Source organism: Bombus affinis, chromosome 15, assembly GCF_024516045.1.
Source record: "Bombus affinis isolate iyBomAffi1 chromosome 15, iyBomAffi1.2, whole genome shotgun sequence".
NCBI lineage: Eukaryota > Metazoa > Arthropoda > Insecta > Hymenoptera > Apidae > Bombus > Bombus affinis.
Window position 1 is genome coordinate 7,659,684 of NC_066358.1, and position 19,959 is coordinate 7,679,642.

General features: G+C 35.9%; 1 protein-coding gene across 7 annotated transcripts in view; it reads right to left on the reverse strand.

The window, feature by feature from the left end:
• Positions 1-19,959, reverse strand: part of LOC126924796 (IQ motif and SEC7 domain-containing protein 2) — a 138,905-nt gene that overhangs the window by 16,723 nt on the left and 102,223 nt on the right. Inside the window, exon 2 of one of the 7 annotated variants that reach the window (XM_050739654.1) lies at positions 7,933-8,327. The exons of 5 other annotated variants lie outside the window; for them this stretch is intronic. In XM_050739654.1, coding sequence (XP_050595611.1) covers positions 7,933-8,123 — 191 coding nt within the window. In that variant the 5' untranslated portion in view covers positions 8,124-8,327. Of the gene's footprint in view, positions 1-7,932; positions 8,345-19,959 lie in introns of those variants that run through there. One more of the 7 variants, XM_050739655.1, reaches the window with a different exon arrangement.

Sequence of the window (19,959 nt, forward strand, 5' to 3'; positions counted from 1 at the left end):
ATCTGAATATTCTCTAACAGGACGTGTTTATTTTAATTAATTTTAACGCTTAAGAATATTATCCAAAAGGAAGAAAGGATGAGATTTCTTTTCCTATTTTTGCGATGCCTCTTCTTCTCAATTTTTCCTGCTTTTTTTATTTTTTTAATTTCTTGCTCCTTTATTCGTCGATTCTGTCATTCACAATTCTCTTATTTTCTAAGCTTTCAATCTGTCTGCTTCCCGATTTTCTTATTTCATTATTCTAAAATCTCCGCATATCCAAATTTCTTATATCTCTATATTTCTACTTCTACGTCTCTAGAATCCCTTATTTCCCAATCATTCAACTTTCGAATTTCAAATTTTTCAAAACTTCTACCTTTGGACTTTACACAATTCTCCGATCTTGTATTTTTCGAGATTCCAACTTTCTAATCTCTTTGTGTATTAAATCTCTGATCTTCCACTTTTCTTATTTCTGGAACCTTTAATTTTCTAATTTCCCTAGCGTCTCCAATTTCTCAATGCCTTGATCTTGAACTTTTCAAATTCCTATTTTCTATCTCTTCTATCTGGCTAATTTCCAAGTTTCCTTCGTTGTCTAGTTTTACCTTACTTTTCCCTAAACTTCTTCCTATCGTTCGTCAATTTCTTATTTCGCAATTTTTCCCATTACTCAGTTCCTTGAGTTTCCGCTCCTTTCTTATTTTCCCTCGCTGGATCCACGTTCTTCGGTTTCCCTCTTATTTCTTATCTTTCGATTTTTCCAAACACAACCGTCTACACTATTTCTTGGTAAATTCCAAGGGAGGAGAATTCATTTCCCCGCGAACAAAGAGACGTCACCGCGTCACTTTCACACTATTCTTTCCCGCCAAAGGGAACTACATTTTTCTCTCCTCCCCAGCCGTTCCACTTGTGGTTGTCTTATATGAAACGTAATTGCAGGAAAAGCTGCCCAAGGAATTGTATTTAAAACGTGCACACTCACGATCACGTGTACTTCGAGCGGCACGCACATCCTGAGAATGCAACGTCTCTCAAATTCAACGGTTAATTTATTGTCTGATCGCTGACGTATTTTGACGTTCAAGAAGACAATCTATAAAATGCACAGTTTTAATGCAGTAGAGCACAGCGAAGAATAAAGAAAATTTTCTAGTTAATGAAATTAAAAAACAGACTCTATAAAAATACATATTTGATCGAGCTTGCGAAAATATTCAATACAATTTTACAACCTTCAGTATTTTTAATCTAAATTTACAAGCTATCAGATTCGACACGGAGACGTTTACAGAAAACGAATTTCGAGAAACTCTATACAGTTGCTTTTAGATCTTAGCTATGGAACTTAATTAATTACAAACTAATCAATTACACTACTAGAGAAGTTTCAACGTCCACTGGCAACTGTGACTTATTCCAGCGAAGGATTGAAAATTCCTACAAATCCTTAATATAATTTTTCAACTTTATGTCGATCTAACATTGCAGATAGGAAAATTCCAATTCCAGTTGTCTCTAGACAACTCAAAATCTATGCCAATGGAATGAATCTCTATATACGAACGAATTAGATCCAATTAGACATCAAAGTATCAAAAACATCAAATGGCTTCTCCTAACCGGAACGGTCAGCCGGTGATAATTTTTTATAATTATAATTTTTCAATCTTCCCTTACCTCTTAATTCCCCATAAAAGCTAACTCATTTACCTAGTTCTACGAATGAATGAATCAGGTACAATTAGACATTTAGAAATCATAGAATTAGACAATGAAGAATCTGCAGTGGCTCATCAAAGCATTTAAAACCGGTAGGATCAGCCGGTGGATCTCGTCGCGAATTATCTGTAATTTCTCAATCTTCCATTACTCTATCTAATCTAATCCTACAAATGAATGAAGCAGACGCAATTAGACATAGTCGCATCCCTCAACGTCGCCAAACAATCAAAGTTGTGAGATGGATCGTCGTAACCGGAAGGGCCACTCGGTGTATTTCACCGGGAATTAACCGGAGTTACTTAACGCGTTTCGTGGCGCATTCATCGATGATAAAAGGACGAGCAACGGGCCACGTAAACGCTTCGCGTACGTATTCCCATAAAGTGCTCCATTGAAGAGGAGGAACAAGAGCGGCTGAAAAACCGGCGAGAGGATACGTGTTTGACTGGCGCAGCTACTTTGCTTAAAAAACACGAAGCCAGGTGCACGTTTCGTGCCACTTTGTTGTGTACGTGCACACACGTTACACGCGTGCACCGTGTGGCACGAGCTCTGCAACAGCCGACAGGCAGATGTTTCGACTCTTGCGAGGCTTTAATACCATCCTGCCTTCAATTTATTTCTTTACCAGCGAACGATAGACCGCCCTCTAAGGTACGATCGTTTCCAAAGAGCATTCGTTTGTTTCGTACCGGGTCTCGTTGAATTTCTACTTCAGTTACCACTGTTTTGCATTTTTAAGATCCGGTACTATGGGGACTAAGCGTGAAATTCGAGTGTTTTTTGAGCTTGCAGGCGCCAGAGGATCACAGGTTAGGTTTGCATGTAATAAAATCGCATGGATGTTTGGTCTATAGCAATGGCTCTCAACCTGGTATAGGCGGAAAATATCGTTCTTCTATAAGTTGTCATAAGTAAGTTGTTGTTTAACGAATTCTATCCTACCTTCTATGCTGTACGAGTATATCTTACATCCCATGTCTTGTACATAACTTACAATACTCTATTTTCTGCAATTTTTTCTCAATGTTCCATGTCTAATGTCTGAAAAGTTACCGATTAAACCCTCTGTTCTACTTTGTACACGATCTCAAGCTCTATAGTACAAATTTCTATAGTCTACATTTCATATTTCATATATCTTATATGCCATAACTAGTATTCCTAACCTATATCTTTCGCCTTACTTTCTAGATTTCGTGTCTCCATTGCATATCCCATATTTTAATGTTCTCATATTCGAAATCCCATATCTCTATCCCATATGCAGATCCTGTATCTCTAAGTAATATTTTTTATCCTTACTTTTGCAGCACACATTCGTCCTGCATCTAACATTCCATATTCCTTATCTCTTCCCCTATGTTTCATATCCAATATATCCCTAGCCCATATCTCGATAGTTGTCTTATGCATGTATGTCTAGTATTTTCATATCCCTCATCTCATAATAGCATATCTTCCAATAATCTCTTATAAACAGCTTGTACTTGTATTTTCAGTGGTAATAAGATCTCGAATAATACATCTTCAAAATCTGAGTCCCTTTGAACATACGCAAACAGCTCCAAACAATCTCTAGTGACAAACTGCAGCAGCTTAATTCCCTAGCAACGGTATACGTATGATTTATTCAGTAATTTCCCAAATATCATTTCTCCACGTTCTATCGTCGCGTGAAAGGCGAGAATAGCCACGACACAATGGGAAACGTTGGATTCACGAGCGTGAAAATAGTCTCGATGGAAAATGAATACGTCGGGGAAAACAAACGCTCTTTCATCGAGGTTGCTCGCAGTTTGCTCCCTCGATAAATCCTCGGAGGCGACTTCTCTATTGTTTTAGAGCGTCGGTTGACTTCGACGCTAGTCTAGCGTCTAGATAGCGGAGCTGGGGGGAGGGGAAGGTGAGAGATGGACAATGTAGACAAAGAGAAGGGTTGAAAAAGATAGTCTAGCACGGGGCCACTCGTGCGTTTATACGAAGACAAAACCCTCAGACGCGTAGGCTTCAGGTGGAGTGCATCAGCTGCCACTTGGACACGCGCCATAGAAGCCTCTACTATGTTTCCTCCTGCATTTTTTCCCCCTTCGTTCGCCTTCTTCCTTCCTTTTTTTTTTCGTTCTAGTCGACGCCTCTTGTTTGGAACAGACACTTCGTCTAGTTCAATTTAGGAGCAGGGTGTAGCGGTTAGTTTTGAAGTTTCAAAGTTTCAGAAACCTCAACCTCAACCCCCTTCCTTCTTTCCTTTGTTTTAGAGACTTGTTGGATTCTTGAAAGATCCTGATCTTAATATGAGTTATGAAGAAAACTTCGTTCCACTCTTTTCTCCAAGTTTTATTTCTCTTATTATTCGTTGTTTATTTAAACATGGAAACACATTACATGCTACAGTGCCTATGTTCGCATGATTTTTTGATTTCCAAATTTAAGTTACACGTGATGGAAATCCCACACGATGATCAATAATTAATTGTCGAATGTCATGTAGAGTAGAAATTGTTGCAGATCGTTTAAACAAATTATTTCAAACGTTTTCAATCGAGTAACTTTTACGAGTAACTTTATCACAATTTCTAAAGCACAATGCACGACATACAACTAACAAATCGATTTTCCTATCACTTCAATATTTCTATTTTTTCGTTGTTTAATTTCCGTATCTTTCTATTTTCCAATTCTCTAATACTTCCAATCGATTATCTCCCAATCTCTCTCTTTCACAATCTCAAATTTGTGTATATATTATTTGGCCGTGTTCAATATGCCAAGGAACGACTTAAAAGATATTTGAAGAACCGGCGCGCATTGAAAGCTGGTGGAAAAGCCGCTAGAGAAGCCAGCAATTTTTCGCGAAATCGCGCGGCTCGTTACGCGCATCGCGAGATTAACGTCAAGTAATTAAACGGCGCCGTGCAGGTCGTGCAGAGTGCATTCGCGTGTGCGCTCGTCGTGCTCACGAGAATTCTCCTCTCTTTCGTTCCATTCCCTTTGCGTGTTTCTCTGGGAAAATCTAACGCAAATTTAAAAAATGAAAAGAGGAAAAAAAAGAGAGGAAGAGGCGCCCGTGAGAGTTTCGAAGAGAAAACAAGCGTTTCAGTTAAGAGAAGCAAGATGTTGAAAAGTAAAGTTGTATTCTTTCTTATGGAATGTTTTGAAGTGGTAAAAGTATTTTTGGATTTTTGTCCAAAGTGTTATTTCATAGTTGCTTGTCAATGGAACTTTGGATGCTTCGTATTTATAGTTTCACAGACGTTGCAGACGCGCAATCAATAATCAGATGTATTCTAATCATAGACGAAGGACGATTTGTTTTCATATAAATACATATTCTCGACTGATTTTTCTATTTGCGGAAGAAATCGATGTTTCGTTCATATTTACGAGAGATCATGTTTTTAGCTGGGATAAATTAGGAATCTCTGGATGTCTCCGGAATTAAATCGAAAAATTCCCTAGATTTAACAAGTTTTATAAATGCGATAAGATCCAAAATCATTTCGTGATGCGAAGCTTCTATAGAAAATATGAAAAAATATCTCAATGGAACTTTTGTTTGTTTTATCGTAAAATCCACATTTTCAGAGCGATGAATTAAAATCGCTGGAATTTCATGGAATTTTATAAACTCCGATGCGATAAGATTCGAAATCAACTCATAACGAAAAATATGTTCAAAAGTATTCGCATGAAATTTATACGGTGAAAATTGGGAGATTTAATAGTGCACTTCTGCAGTGTGGTAAATTAAAAAATTCCCTAGTCTCTCAAAGTTTCGTTCGCTCGACTCTAATGAAATTCGAAATATTTACGCGATACAAGCTTTTTAACGATATAAAAGATGTATTTAAAAATATTTTTCTACGAAATGTTGAACGAAAGTTTTCCAGGATTTCCCCCGTTTTTCCCTCAGTTTTGCTCGAGAGAGCAGCAGCAGCAGTAGCTCGCGTGCTACGGGAGGAAATTATTTCATGCATACGGGGGATCGTTCGAATCTAACACGCGCTTGCACCGTTAATGGCAATCAACGGTTGTTAATTGCTCGATGATAATTAGTCGAGATGGAGAAGCGGGCTTGCAGTAATGGAGAGCACGCCTTAATAATTCCTTTAATGAATTCGAGACACCGTGCGTGGCTTCTTCCGCGTGATACAAGCCAACGAACCACCGTTGTTTCCTCCGATATTTAAGCTTTCTCAAATTCATAGATAAATGAGTCTTTTTCGTGCTTCGTCAGACTTTTGATCCGTTGATTTTGATAAGCCGCCGATCTCGTCATTTGTTTGAAATAATTACATACTTCAGAATAAGCAAAAACAAATTCAGAGATCTATTCTATAAATAGGGAATTCTAGGGAATTTAGATATACGTTTGGGGAAACGAACTAAACTCATAACGTGGGACTTAAGACATAGGGGAAAAAGAAAGAAATATCCTAGAGAATTTAAGAAATTCGATATCCAAGGAAACAAAATCTTCGAGATATTAACTTGAAATGTGGAATCTGAAAAATATATAAAATACATATAGAACTATTTTTATTTAGCTTATTTTTCTGCTTGTCTGGATGGAATTAGAATATCTGGCGAAATTAGGAAGCTGAAAAGTGAAAAATAAAAAAATAAATGATGATAAATTTGATTTTTATTTAAAAATGTAGTAAAAGGAAGAAATTCATTTTCTTAATTAGATATCACTAGGTAACTGAATGTAACAATGATATACAGGTTTCCCTGTATACGTTGAGCACACGCGATAATCATATAATAGGGTATAACTCGATTGTTGATCTCATATTACTAAAAATAGAAACTTGGCGGCCTCGTTGTGTTAACCTTGAGATGCATCCTCCATTCGGCCAATATCTCTTCTGTCCTCTTCAATGAACTGTTTGGACGGAGAAATTTCTAATGAAGGCAATTTTCTAACGATTACGAGGTAGAAATGGAAGAATACTTGACTGGGATTATGAATGCGAGATTTATCTGATCAAATAGAGAGTCTTTGAAAGTGTACACGTTTTGAAAACATCGCAACTAATCTAATACGATCCAGACAGATTTCTATTTTTGGTAATAGATTGAGCGACACATTCCCTGTGCATTGTTATTACATTCAATTATTCAATAATGATTCCTGATTGAGAAAATGATTTTTTTTCTCTTCGGTACAGTTTAAAATAAAGACCATTGTTTAATGATCTTTCTCAATCTCTATATTTCACTTTAAACTACAGAATACCAAAATATAGAATTTATAAATACAGAATATTGAATCTCTTAACAAGTCTATACTTGACTCAAGATGAAACCTAACGCAATTGAATTTATTCGCGATACCGGTGCCTGTCGCTCGAACACACATTCTGCTAACCGCAATAGTCGGCCGACAACGATCTTCCTCTCTCACCAGAGACCCTGCTACATCGTAGGTAGCTCGTAGGAGATAAAATTTCTCGGAATATTTCATCGTGTTTCGAGAGAAGATTTACGCTGGTAGAACGCCGCGTGGGAACACGATCCACGCTAGACAGATATTCTGTTCCCTTTTATGCATATAATTAACGCGAATAAGTCGCAACGCGGAGCTCAGTCTAGTAAGGGTTCTCCAGATGAAAAATTTCCATAAAATAGCCGGAAACTGTTTGCGTAACGCGAGCGGTGTACGGCGGGCTCGGAACGAGCCATCGTCCGGAAGTGAACCATGGATTAAAATATGCTCCTACCATTCAGGAACAGTAATCAGAAATTATAAAATCTATTTATGGTTGTCCAACATATCGCTCGATTACCAGACTACGTCTTTTTCGATATAATTTCACCGAGAAGAATACACGGGATTCCCCGTTGGATCGTTGTGTTATAGTTACTTCTTAGTTACTTTCTAATGGGTGGTGGTCTAGTGATTTTTTTAGGGACAAGATTAAACGCGTGAAATGATAGATGATTTACGCGTCCCGTTATCGTAAAATTATGTTTAGACTTGAGAAAATTTGCCAATCTTTCGCCCGTCGTATTTCATTTTTATCATCCAAAAAATTTAACCCAAAAGCAACAACAATAATAATAATAAAAATAAAAATAGTAATAATGTTACCATTATAATTAGAATAGCGATAATAATAGCCTGAAATTATAATAATAGATAGCGACAACAATAATAATAGTCACCATCAATACCTTGTATAATATATTTATATCAAGATATATGATAAGTACCGGTTGATGAAGTTGGTAGGCGTGGAATAACCCAACTGTAGCCGCGATCTGATCACCTTCTCCTGAACAGTGACCATTCTCGAGCTTCTGGAACTCTGGTGCACCCTTGTGGTCCTGATCACTTGGTAACAGTGATGTTTTGTCTGGGTGTTGGCCACCCTGTCGCCCCTCGGTTCGATCATCGTAAACATGATTGCTTTCACTGATCACCAATCACTTGAATCACAGGACCACGTGGTCTCGCTATTTTCACTCCCGGTTTCATCTTTCTCCTCTATCCTTTTCAAATATTCCACTGTTTTTTTAATTACCGACTATCACAAATCTCTTTGGTTTGTCTCGCGAATGTCCGAAGCGTCTTACTTATCCGAGATACATTTCGGTATCCAATAGACCTGCACCCGTTGGAAAAACACAAAGAAATACTTTGAAACTGTGTAGGTAAACAATTCTTCGAAATTTTCCCACTTTCATATAAAAAATTTCGAAATTCCTGCGATAAATGGGTCTCGGAGTTTTTTATATAAAAAATTGTTGAGTTTCTTAAACAAGAAATTTTGGTACTTTGGAAATAGAAAATTATGAAGCTTTTCTGAACAGAGAATTTCGAAACATTTTAAGTAGAATATTCTTGAGATTTTGTAAAAGAAAAATTCGTGGAATCTTTTGAACAAAAAATTCCCTAAATTCACTGAATTCGAAAGAAATTTGTATTTCGTCTCGAGCTCCGAGGAAATTCTTTAAATGGCAATATCTCAAGTTTATCGTTTCAAGGAATTAAGAAAAATCATTTTCCAAGGAAAGGCAGTATGAAAGCAACGAAATGTCTGGCAACTTTGAAATAAATGCTCAAGAAGGAACGATGAATCCGTCGTGATTAAAGTTGGCAGGACTTTCAGCCCGATCTAGGGAAGTCTGAAGTTTGACTCAGACTATCTTGAGCAGCAGTGACTAGCTTGAAATTTTAATCGTGGTAAGTATCTTAGTAGTTGGTTCGCAGTTACGAGGTGATTTGATTAATTGCGTGCCTAGGGATTTCCTAGGTGTAGAAGTTCGTTAAATCGGAGCAAGATGGATTGAAGAAAGCCTTAAACCATATGAACCTAGAACTGGCTAACACGAAAATTGTCCTGCTTGTTAGTATCCTGGATATATCATGGCTAGTAAGGCTCGAATCTTTTCCTCGTTAACCTATTTTTACTAACTATTTGCCAATGATAGTGAAATCAGAGAAACCTGATTACAATTTGCCCCAATCGAGAAGATATTCGTGAAGAAATCCTTCAGAATAGTCGAGAAAGAAAATTACGCAAAGTATTTTTAAAAACAAGACTATTCATGGACCAAAATTAACGACCACCGACAAAAATTCCTATTTGTTATGAAAAAATTATGATGGTGATATTAATATATCACCAAGATCTGGAGTAATTTTATCCGCCTAATTTTCCCTATATAGTAGAATTGTATTTTTCTGGGCTAGTCTAGGGACAAACAGTTTGCATAACAGAGTTCACTTATTTTTTCTAATATAAATATAACTATATTTTTATCCAATATTTATAGACCAAAGCTTCCATTAATACAAATATAAATAATTATATTTCTTTATAATACTCATGGAAAGTTGAAACTTTCCATTCCTAAGAATGAAAATCTTCCATTTTTATAAATACAAGTAATTATACCTCTATATAATATTTATAGGCAAAAGACGCCACACTTTTTCCACACCGCCTGATTCGCATTAATCATAACGATTCCTAATCAAAGCGTGAACAACGAAAAACTACTAGAATAACAAAATTCCCTATTACCATGATTAATGAGTATCGTCATAGAAGCAACACATTAGATTTATAAAAGCATAGTGTTGTTTCTCTATTGAGGGGAACATGTTTTACTATTTTAATGGAACTACAGCACCGATGCGATTCATAATAAAACACGGGGACCATAGAATGATAACCATCTCGGATTTATCTGTTTGTTTATGGCTTAATCGAGAAAAGTCCATATGAGAGTGTCGGGCAAAAGAAAGTTAATGGAATCAGAGGCATAAAAAGACATCATTTACATCTACATTTAATAAGAGCGGTAAACAAATACAATTAGACCGCGAATTTTATGCAGATTCATATTTTCAGGAATATAATAAGAAAAAGATACGAACTCGGCAGAAAACTGGTTTACCTACCGAGCCCTACCTATTGTAAAAGGCTGTACATACAATATTTTCGCATTACGTGCACTGTGTGCAATTTTGTATTCTCAAATTCCCTATAAATCCCCCAAAACCCGCAGAGTCTAGTAATGTTATATCTATTACTAAAATGTACGATCGAATGCTTGAAATGGGGAAAAAGAGGGAAGTAACCGAATAACAAACGAGCCGAGAAGAGATACAGAAATCACAAATTTCGGTAGCCAAAGTGAATTTAGAAAATATTTAGAAGCTTTAAGATCCTCCACGCTAGGGAAACGTTCTTTTCTTATTTCTTATCATTTTATATACTTTTTTTATACACTCGTCTTAGTCACAGTTATATTGAATTATGTGTCCCGAACAGGGAAGTATTATCATTAAACAGAAAAGAAGAAAAGATAGAAGATATACTAAAACGTACGATTATGTGTTACATATGTATTTCTCACGATTCTCCAACTGTTCCATACGACTGGCTATTTCCTTCCTTTTAACTTTGTTTCTTTTCTCTCTCTCTCTCTCTCTCTCTCTTTCAAGAGAACTGGTTAATATGAATAAGCGATGCTCGATCGTTTTCACTGGCCTCTCTTTCCGGTTAATTGATAACCAATAGCGACTTTCTAACGGCGATCGCGATTAATATGTACGGACACGAAACACGGGCCGGATGGCGGAGAAAATGAAATTCTTTCTTTTTGTTTCGCAATCGATTTTCGTGATCCTGTTTCGAATATGGTTGAAGACTTTCCAGCGAACACGGGCTTTAACGATTATTTAATGGCTTCCAGAGAGTGGCTGATATCTTTTTATGAATATCGAGTGTTTTTCTTCGTTTTATCAAGAGACACCGCTTTAATGCGATTCTCGTATACGAAGATTTATTTATGAAATATCACGCTTCCTTTTGAATCTTATGGTTGAGCATTATTGTTAATGACCCTGAATTACTTTCATAAGTAAATCTCCTATTCTGCATAGAATTTACTATTACGATTTTACTAGGCAACGTCACAAATAATTTTGTGATATATTTCTAACGAAAGAGTTGGTGTTTTAATGGGTGTTACCGGTTCTTTTTAATTATTATAGCTGAATATTATTGTCAACGACTTTTGTGAGTAAATTTCACCGACACGATCTTTTTTAAAGAACGCTATTAATATATTTAGTCTATTTTTTTGAAATCATTAACCTCCCGATATATGTCAGGGTTCTTTCTAATTGTTACAATCGAATATCATTGGCAACGATTTCTCTTGCAAGTAAACTTAACTCCCACAATTTCCTACAAAATGTTACAAATATTTGTGATATGTCTTTGATGATAAAACGTTATTTGCGTGACGTGTTAAATGTTATTTCGAAAGAAATAGCTCGAAGCTTCCTCGTGATAATTATACGGTAATTAAAAAGAATGTCGAACGAACGTTCCGATTTTTGCGATCAAAATGCCGGTGAGATGAAAAGGAAAAAAACAAATAATTGCACGCGAAACAATGCAAATATTTATCGTTACAGGACGAATTTTACCGTGTAATATAATAACAGTAATAGTTGAAATTTCGGTTTCATTATTTTGCCATTGTGCACGATTCAACGACCGGCTATTAATTTATACGAAAACAATTTTCCGTCACTGCGCCATTCCCTGTAATTAATCGCATTTCGTGAGCCGACACAACGCACGAATTAAATCTCTGTAATATCTGGCGAACACGCTTACACGTGGCAGCAACACACTGTGAAAACATCAACTCTTGTAATTAGTGTGCCGGTTATGATACTTAATTGTATTCGATAATTACGATCTCTTTATTGTATTCGTCGTTTGCTGACGCCGTAATTACCCTTTTATATTTTATTTAATCGTTGAACAGTTACACACTCCTCTATTATATTTTCCTCTTTGATCAGGTTCGAAGAAAAACACGGTAAAAAGAAGAAAAAGGAACGGTTAAGACAGTTCAACATCCTAGAAATCATCATCGTTAATGAAAAATTGACGAAAGTTATTGTTTCGTAGTTATTATAATTAAGCAAGATCGTTTACGAATTTTCTTCCTTTAAAAATATAACGTTCTTCTATGATCAGGTTCGAAGAAGAAAAGAAAACGAAAAATCGGCGAAAGAAGAAAAAGCAATTTAATTAATATTCCAGAGACGTTAGCGAAAAATTGATGAAAGTTATTATTCCACGTTGATATATTTCGGCATAGTTATTACTAACAAGTATAATTATCTGCCAACTTTTAATTTCAGAGGAAGATATTTCCTCTTCTGATCAGATTTAAAGAAAAAACAAACGGCGAGAAAAGAAAGGACAATTTTAATATTCTAGAAGCATAAGGTTAGCCAAAAATTGACGAAAGTTATTGTTTCGTAGTTATTATAATTAAGCATGATCGTTTACGAATTTTCTTCTTTTAAAAATATAACGTTCTTCTATGATCAGCTTCGAAGAAGAAAAGAAAACGAAAAATCGGCGAGGGAAGAAAAAGCAATTTAATTAATATTCCAGAGACGTTAGCGAAAAATTGATGAAAGTTATTATTCCACGTTGATATATTTCACCATAGTTATTACTAACAAGTATAATTATCTGCCAACTTTTAATTTCAGAGGAAGATATTTCCTCCTCTGATCAGATTTAAAGAAAAAACAAACGGCGAGAAAAGAAAGGACAATTTTAATATTCTAGAAGCATAAGATTAGCAAAAAATTGGTGAAAGTTATTGTTTCGTAATAACTATAATTAAATATAATTATTACTAACCAGCATAATTATTTGAAATTTTTTCCTTTCAAAGGTAAACGTCTTTCTCTTTGATCAGATTTACGAAGAAGGCGGATAAAAAAGAAGGGAAGGCAAATTAACGTTCTAAAAACCTAATGGAAATTTGATAAAAGTTATTATTTTATAATAATATAATTACGTGTAATTATTTGTAATTTTGTTCCTTTAAAGAAACTTGGGTGTCTTCTTATCTTTCATTTAGAATAATAAGTTGATATTCGTTGCTATATCTAAAGTATAACCAAAGAACACACTTAGGAGAACTACAAGGAAAATAGAAACTCTAATATTTCTAATGCTAAATATCTTGCGATTTAAGGAACGAACAATTCAGAACAAAGCTTCGCCGAGTAACTAGCAACTACCTAAATTCTTTCTGCAGAGTGACGAAGTGAAGCAAGGAATTAAGGTTTTGACATGATTCGGCGTTCTTTCATAAAGTCATTATTACACAGAGTGGAAGCAAGAAGATGAAACGAAATTAAGGCTTTTAAAGTTTCCTCTCTGCAACTTGCAACTGCAACTTGCGTATCGCGGAGTATCCTCCTGCTGCCTTTTCTAGTTTCTATAATTACTTTTTAAAGCGGATTAATTATCTCCGAATTTTCTAACATTTCATACAATCACCATCAGTGTTTGTGTAAATGGGGAAATTGTGTTTTAATCAGCGGGCAAGACCGAAGATAACGAACCAAAAAGGGCAACAGCAAAGAAGAGAAACTGGGTCATACAACCAGCTACGGTGCAAGCTACAACAAATCGGATATGGAAATACCAACTCGTTACAGGAGGAAGCAGAAGACAGCAACGTACAGCGAATCATAATAATAGAAGATATATGGAAGAAACTATAGGAAGACGATAAGAACGTAGCAACAACCTGCTCATACCTTGAGACGTACGAAAGAACTGGCAGAATATAAGCTAGTGACAACGATAGAAGCAACAAGAACTACCTGACCTTAAATATACCGCTGTCGATAAAAATAATTATTGCACAGGTAAGATTAGCCGGCTAACTAGGCTGTGGACAACGACGATAGGACAAGGACTGAAATATAAAATAGAAGAGAACTTGTCACGTCAACTATGCAGCGGAAATGGGAAATATACGCATCCGAATGCGTTTTATTTCTCTATTTGTATTTAGACAGATAGAGAATCAATCAATTTAGCTTTAAGCTTTTTAGCTTAGAAACAAAACGTATCAAGCGAGCACATACACACATACATAGGTTGTAACAGCCACAAATGTCGATATAACAAACAACGATTACGATACAACATAATGATGTTAATTAAGAGAAATAATATATACATTTTCTTTTCTTTTTTCTTCATATACATAGCTGAGAGTTAAAAGACGGAGGAAGCTTCTTTTACCAATGTTAATACACGGTGGTTCATTGCTATTCCGACGCATTTTTCGTACGTGAGGCCTCGATCTAGTCGCGCTAAAGAGGAACAAACGGTATCCACTGACACGTTCTAGTTACACGGGCATAAACTAATTGCATGCGAATGATTTTTTATAACCGTGTCAACGACGACGTGAAACAGAGGCCCGGTATATTTTTAATTCTTAGAAAGAACTGCTGTTCGTCCCCTGAAAGTCGAATGACGCTCGAATTCCTACTGTTGGGTTGGCAACTAAGTGATTGCGGATTTTGTCATTAGGTGGTAATGACAAAATCCGCAGTCACTTAGTTGCCGACCCAATAGTTTCATTGCAATTATTTCTAATCTTCTGTCGAATAATTTTGTTTTCGTTCGTGTCGTCGTCGTTCGTGATGATAAGAAAACTGATAGAGACAACATGAGCAATATTTTCAAGTATTTTTAAGCATTTCTAGATATCCAGAATTTTATTATCTTATCTTCAATATGATATTATTGAAAATTTTATTAAATATCCATTCGAATATTTAGGCAAGATTTTTGTACGAATTCGAATAGAATTGGAATTCCAATTTCAATCGTTTCCAATTGTTTCGAAGCTAATGTCCAATTATTCCAAAATCGTTTATTTCACGGTGCTGTCCCCCTGGAAGATTTGAACGAAACCTGCATTCCAATCTGAATTCACTTTTAATTCTTTCGATATTAGTAGTTGTTTCTTTAACAGCCTGTTTCTTTTATTTGTGCGCTTGTATCGCAGCATTTTAATAACAATTATCGACTATTTTTTTTTTTTTATTTTATTAGAAACTCGAATAAAGATAGAATTTTCACGATCGTAAAACAAATTGTATCATTCGACAATTTCCATAGATTTTGAAATTAATTATTCTTCTTGAACAGCTCTCGATCGTGCCACGATAAACTTTTTCACGATGCTTCGACGGTGCACAGTCGTCACAGAATGTGATTGGAGAAATAAAAAAGGGCAACGGAGTAGCAATTTTCGACACCTAATCTTGGAAAAGAGCAGCTGAACTCGTACAAGACTCCGAGTAAATAAGGATTTCGTCGACGTGGCTTTAGAGTTAGCTACAAAGTATTGCGCTACAAATGTCGGGTAATACGGGTAAGAGGAATATACAGGGTGCTCGAAAGTACGTGGAATAAGCTCTATGGAAGTTATCTGCAGTCGTGCAGTCGGAGCAAAATACGCTGACTCTGTGTAAATAAATATTACGAAAAGCACAAATCGAGAATTGTAACAAGATTAATTATGCATTAAAGATACTTTATTTGTATCGAAGTGGAAAGCGCACGAAATATCGCCACCCCTGTCGAACGTCATAAAAGTTCATGACATTTTCTTTGCCCGGGGAATATTCAATGGCCCGTTCATTGACCGGCCTCGAATCGTCGAGTGTTTGAAATTGAACGTTTCTGCGAAAATTCTGCGATATTACAGGCTTCGTTTTCGGGAAAAATAAGTTTGAAGTTGCGTCTGGTGCGCGCGTACTAATTGTAAATTTCGAGGTATCCGACTTCTCTTTTTCCTCGTGTTGATAATAATTTAATTGGACGAGTAGAGCTACGTGTTATGCATCCACGTGATTTACATTTTAAATCCTCGTTGAGTTAGTAAAATGATTTTAAAAAAATAACAGTTTTATCCTCATTTATGAAACCATTCCAAAAGCGGACACTATGGAAATAAGATAACAGTAATAACCGGAAGCGGATCGTGACATTATATCAACACGAGCAGAAAGAGAAATCGAATACTTCGAAACTTACGATCAGCGCGCGCTTAGCTGACGGTTCTTTAAACTCATTTTTCTCGAAAATCAACTGCTAAACGAAAAAATGTTATTCTTCTTTTTCGACTTATTTTTGGATGTAGAATCGTCATCCGATCGCTTGTACCATCATTTCGGAGACACCCTGTATATATAGTGGATATCTACCGCAACCTCTTTTGTAATAGACTGTGAGCCTGAAATAGGTCTAAACAACCATAATATACTATATTACACCGTACTATTTATATTCGATAAATTAAATCGATTCTTTCTCTTTTCAATGGAAATTTTAAATTCACGAGGATTTATTTATTCATTACCATTTTTATTTATATTTTATTTCATTTTCGGTACGTTCTTATATATCGACTTAATATTTCCAATTTACAAAATATTTCCAGATGAAAAAACGCGAATAATTTTTAGCGAAACGATCATGGAACGAAACGTCTCCAATTTCTCCTGTTATCTGCCATTTAAATGTTATCTAAATTCGCTGGGCGTTCAGCAATACGTCCCACCGGAAGTCCATTAGCGGCGACAGCCGACATTTTTTCATTTAAATCTGACGACCTAGACTGAAAAACGATACTTTCGACAGATCCATCGTCGCTATTGATACGTTGTCCGCTTAAAAGAAAAAAGAAAGTAGAATCTTTCGATCTCTATCAGAAAATAAATATCCCGAAAACCATAGAGCTCCACGTTGCAGAAAATAATCAAATAAAATACCTGCCTATATTAAATCAATATTCCAGGGAATACACGTGAAATTTTACATTCGATCGTTTAACTTTGAAAATTAGAGTTAAAGAAGGGAAGAAAGTTAGGAAACTTAAGGAACTACGTATCCTACGTATCTACGTAAGGAACTACGAAACGAAATTAACCTGTATAACCTATAAAAATTAGGAGCTAGGGGAAAACGAGAAATCTAGGGAATTCGTAATTCGAAGAAATTAAACTTTGGAACTTAGAAGTTTGCTAATTTGCTAAACTTCGGGAAACGAAGAGAAGTTGCACAACTTAATATCAGACTTAGTTTCCACGAAAAGGAAGGAAATAAAATTGAACGAGAAGCTGCAATTTAAAGGATGAAAGGCGCGTGCTTTCGAAAAATCTGTCGTCGTCATTGATACTTTGTTTAAAGGGCACGGAGCAAGATAATTCGATTCTTATCGTGGAATCGCGCGTATTTTTCCCTCGATTAAATCTTTTCCGCGAAACCAGTCAACCAGCTTTCCGAGTAGAACGACACAGGCGATAATCAAGGAATTAAAATTCATAGAAACTGTGCCAGAGATTATTACGTTTATGTTACGAATTAATTAACAGGGACCTCTGTTCATTGTCGAGCAAGTTTCAAAATGAATCGTTTTAATTAGTCAAACTCTAAATTTTATTAAACCATTAAGGACAGGGTAGTGAAAATGATGGAAAATTAATGGGAAACGCGAATAGACGCGTATTAACTAGCCGTAATTTTAATGTTTCCTCGTGGTATAAAGAATTCATTAAAATAATGGCAAAACCCATTATAAAAAATCAGAGATGCGAAAGAAATTTCCATAATTTAGGCCTTAATTGCTATTGTGTAGTTCTGGCATCCTGGATATTACAAATATTACCATAATTTCATTCTTAAATGAAATATCATGCTAAGTATCTCGGCGCAGAACCCTCAATTAGAATGAGCTTTACATAACACAAGACACGTAAGTTTGGATTTAAATATTTTTTTAACGGGGGAACATCTATCAAATTCCTGTGAAAAATTACGAATTGCTCACTTTCACTCTGATAATTCTAATGTTAACGATCGCCATTAGTATTAAATAATAGTTCATTTGCAATTTTTCTATCCGAATTCGTTTACGTTATTAAATTCTTTTTCTTTTTGTCTTTTTTTCAGATTGAGAAGAGAAGAGAATCTGCAAGATTTATCCATAGAGAGAAAACTAGGGAATTATATACATTCGAAAGAAAATTTGAAAGTGTAAAATTCCATATAATATAAAATATCTAAATAATTATAGCGCTTTCAATTGTTTTCTATAATACATGGTAGGTGAAACGATTTTCTATCAAATTTCTATTTTTTTTTTCTTAAGATATTCCCCTAAATATAAATGTTAAATTACGATGAAAAATTTGCAGTATATTTGTGTAATATTTCTTTCTCGTCGCTATTTCTTCTTCCATGTAGACATCATTAACAGATTAATAGAACGATCAAACGATTTTTCCTAGCTACCGATGTCTAAGAAGAGAATCAGGCTGCGTCTAAATTTAGAGGATCAGTTGAATAATTAAAACCCTTTAACGGTGCGCGAGTGGCTCGTTTCTGAATTCCGTAAAAGGCGAGCTGAATATCATGGCGCGTTCTCGTTTCCCGGTCGCGCAAGAATTAATCGGCCTCCAAGCTAAATACAGTTGGAAATTGCCAGCATCTTCTTTATCCTTTACGTATTCCTTGTTCTTTAAATTCTTTCTTCGAGTTTCCACGAGTCGAGGATTAGACTCTACGGGGAAGAAAATTAAATACTATGAAATCGTCGTTAGATCAATCGTTGGCTAACGGATTTAGCGTATCAGCTGATTTAACGTTGAAAGAATCGTCCGTAAAAGCCACGCTTCACGAACATTCGCATCGTAAAATTGCACTTTGACTCTGGTAATTTTAATGTTAACGATCGCCATTAGTGTTAAATAATATTTCATTCGCAATTTTCTTATCCGAATTCATTCACGTTATTAAATTCTTTTTCCTTATATATTCATATACTTCATGCGATGATATATATTTGATAAAAAAAAGATATTTTTAAGAACACGCTCTTCTTAGAAATGTCGCATTTTGGAGGATTAAGAATAGGATTAAGATACGGAAATTAATATAAAAATAACCGCACGGTAATTTGAAATATAGGAATCTTGTGTTTCTTTTTTTTTAAATTACGAGAATAATCACGGTATTCTTCGCTAAAGCCACCAAAACCACGAGTAATTCTACACTCTGTTCGTCTATTACAAAGTCCATCGATCTATTTAAAAAAAAAACTGCAATTTCTCTGGGAACTATCTTTAGAATTCTCAAAAGTCCTCTCCATCGTCCGATATTGACATCGGCCCTCGTCCAACGATTACAGATTTTATTAATTTATTAATTTACAGGAAAGCGGAAGGTGGAAAATTGAGAACAAGCGAAACACGAGAAACACATAAATTGCTACGAAGTATGCAAAGTACAGTGCTTGGTGCTACGGTGCTTGGTATCCTAGTGAAACAACAATTTCCTTTTCATTTTGTTCAGAAGAATACGAATTCGTATAAAAGTTCACGAACTAATAAAACCATCGAACTAACGACGAACCGTCGACGATCGTGACACTCGTCAGCCCTACAGAGAACAATCCTAACGAAAATTTCTAACGAGAGATACAACGGCGAATACAGCGTCGTTCGACTCGTTAGCCGAAGCTTAACACTTTTCAGAAAGAATATTAACGAGACGACAGGTGAAGCGTATATCGCGAGTACTGCACTCGTTAGTTCGATAACGTTTATCGAGGCCGATCCTGATCGCGGTGACAAGGCAACGACGATGGAAATACCTCGACATATCGGCGCGCACGTTGATTCACTAACGTCAAGTACGGTACTGTTTGCCGTTAGCTTCGATACCATAATGGAACTGTCAAAGTCAAATGAAAGGTGGAGCGCGCGGTGCGCCTCCCACCGGTGATTTCAACGCGTGTATGCCGTCACGGCGAGCAACGTCGTTCCGGAATATGGAGGTCGATTTACGCCGACGAATTCTTGCGTTCGCT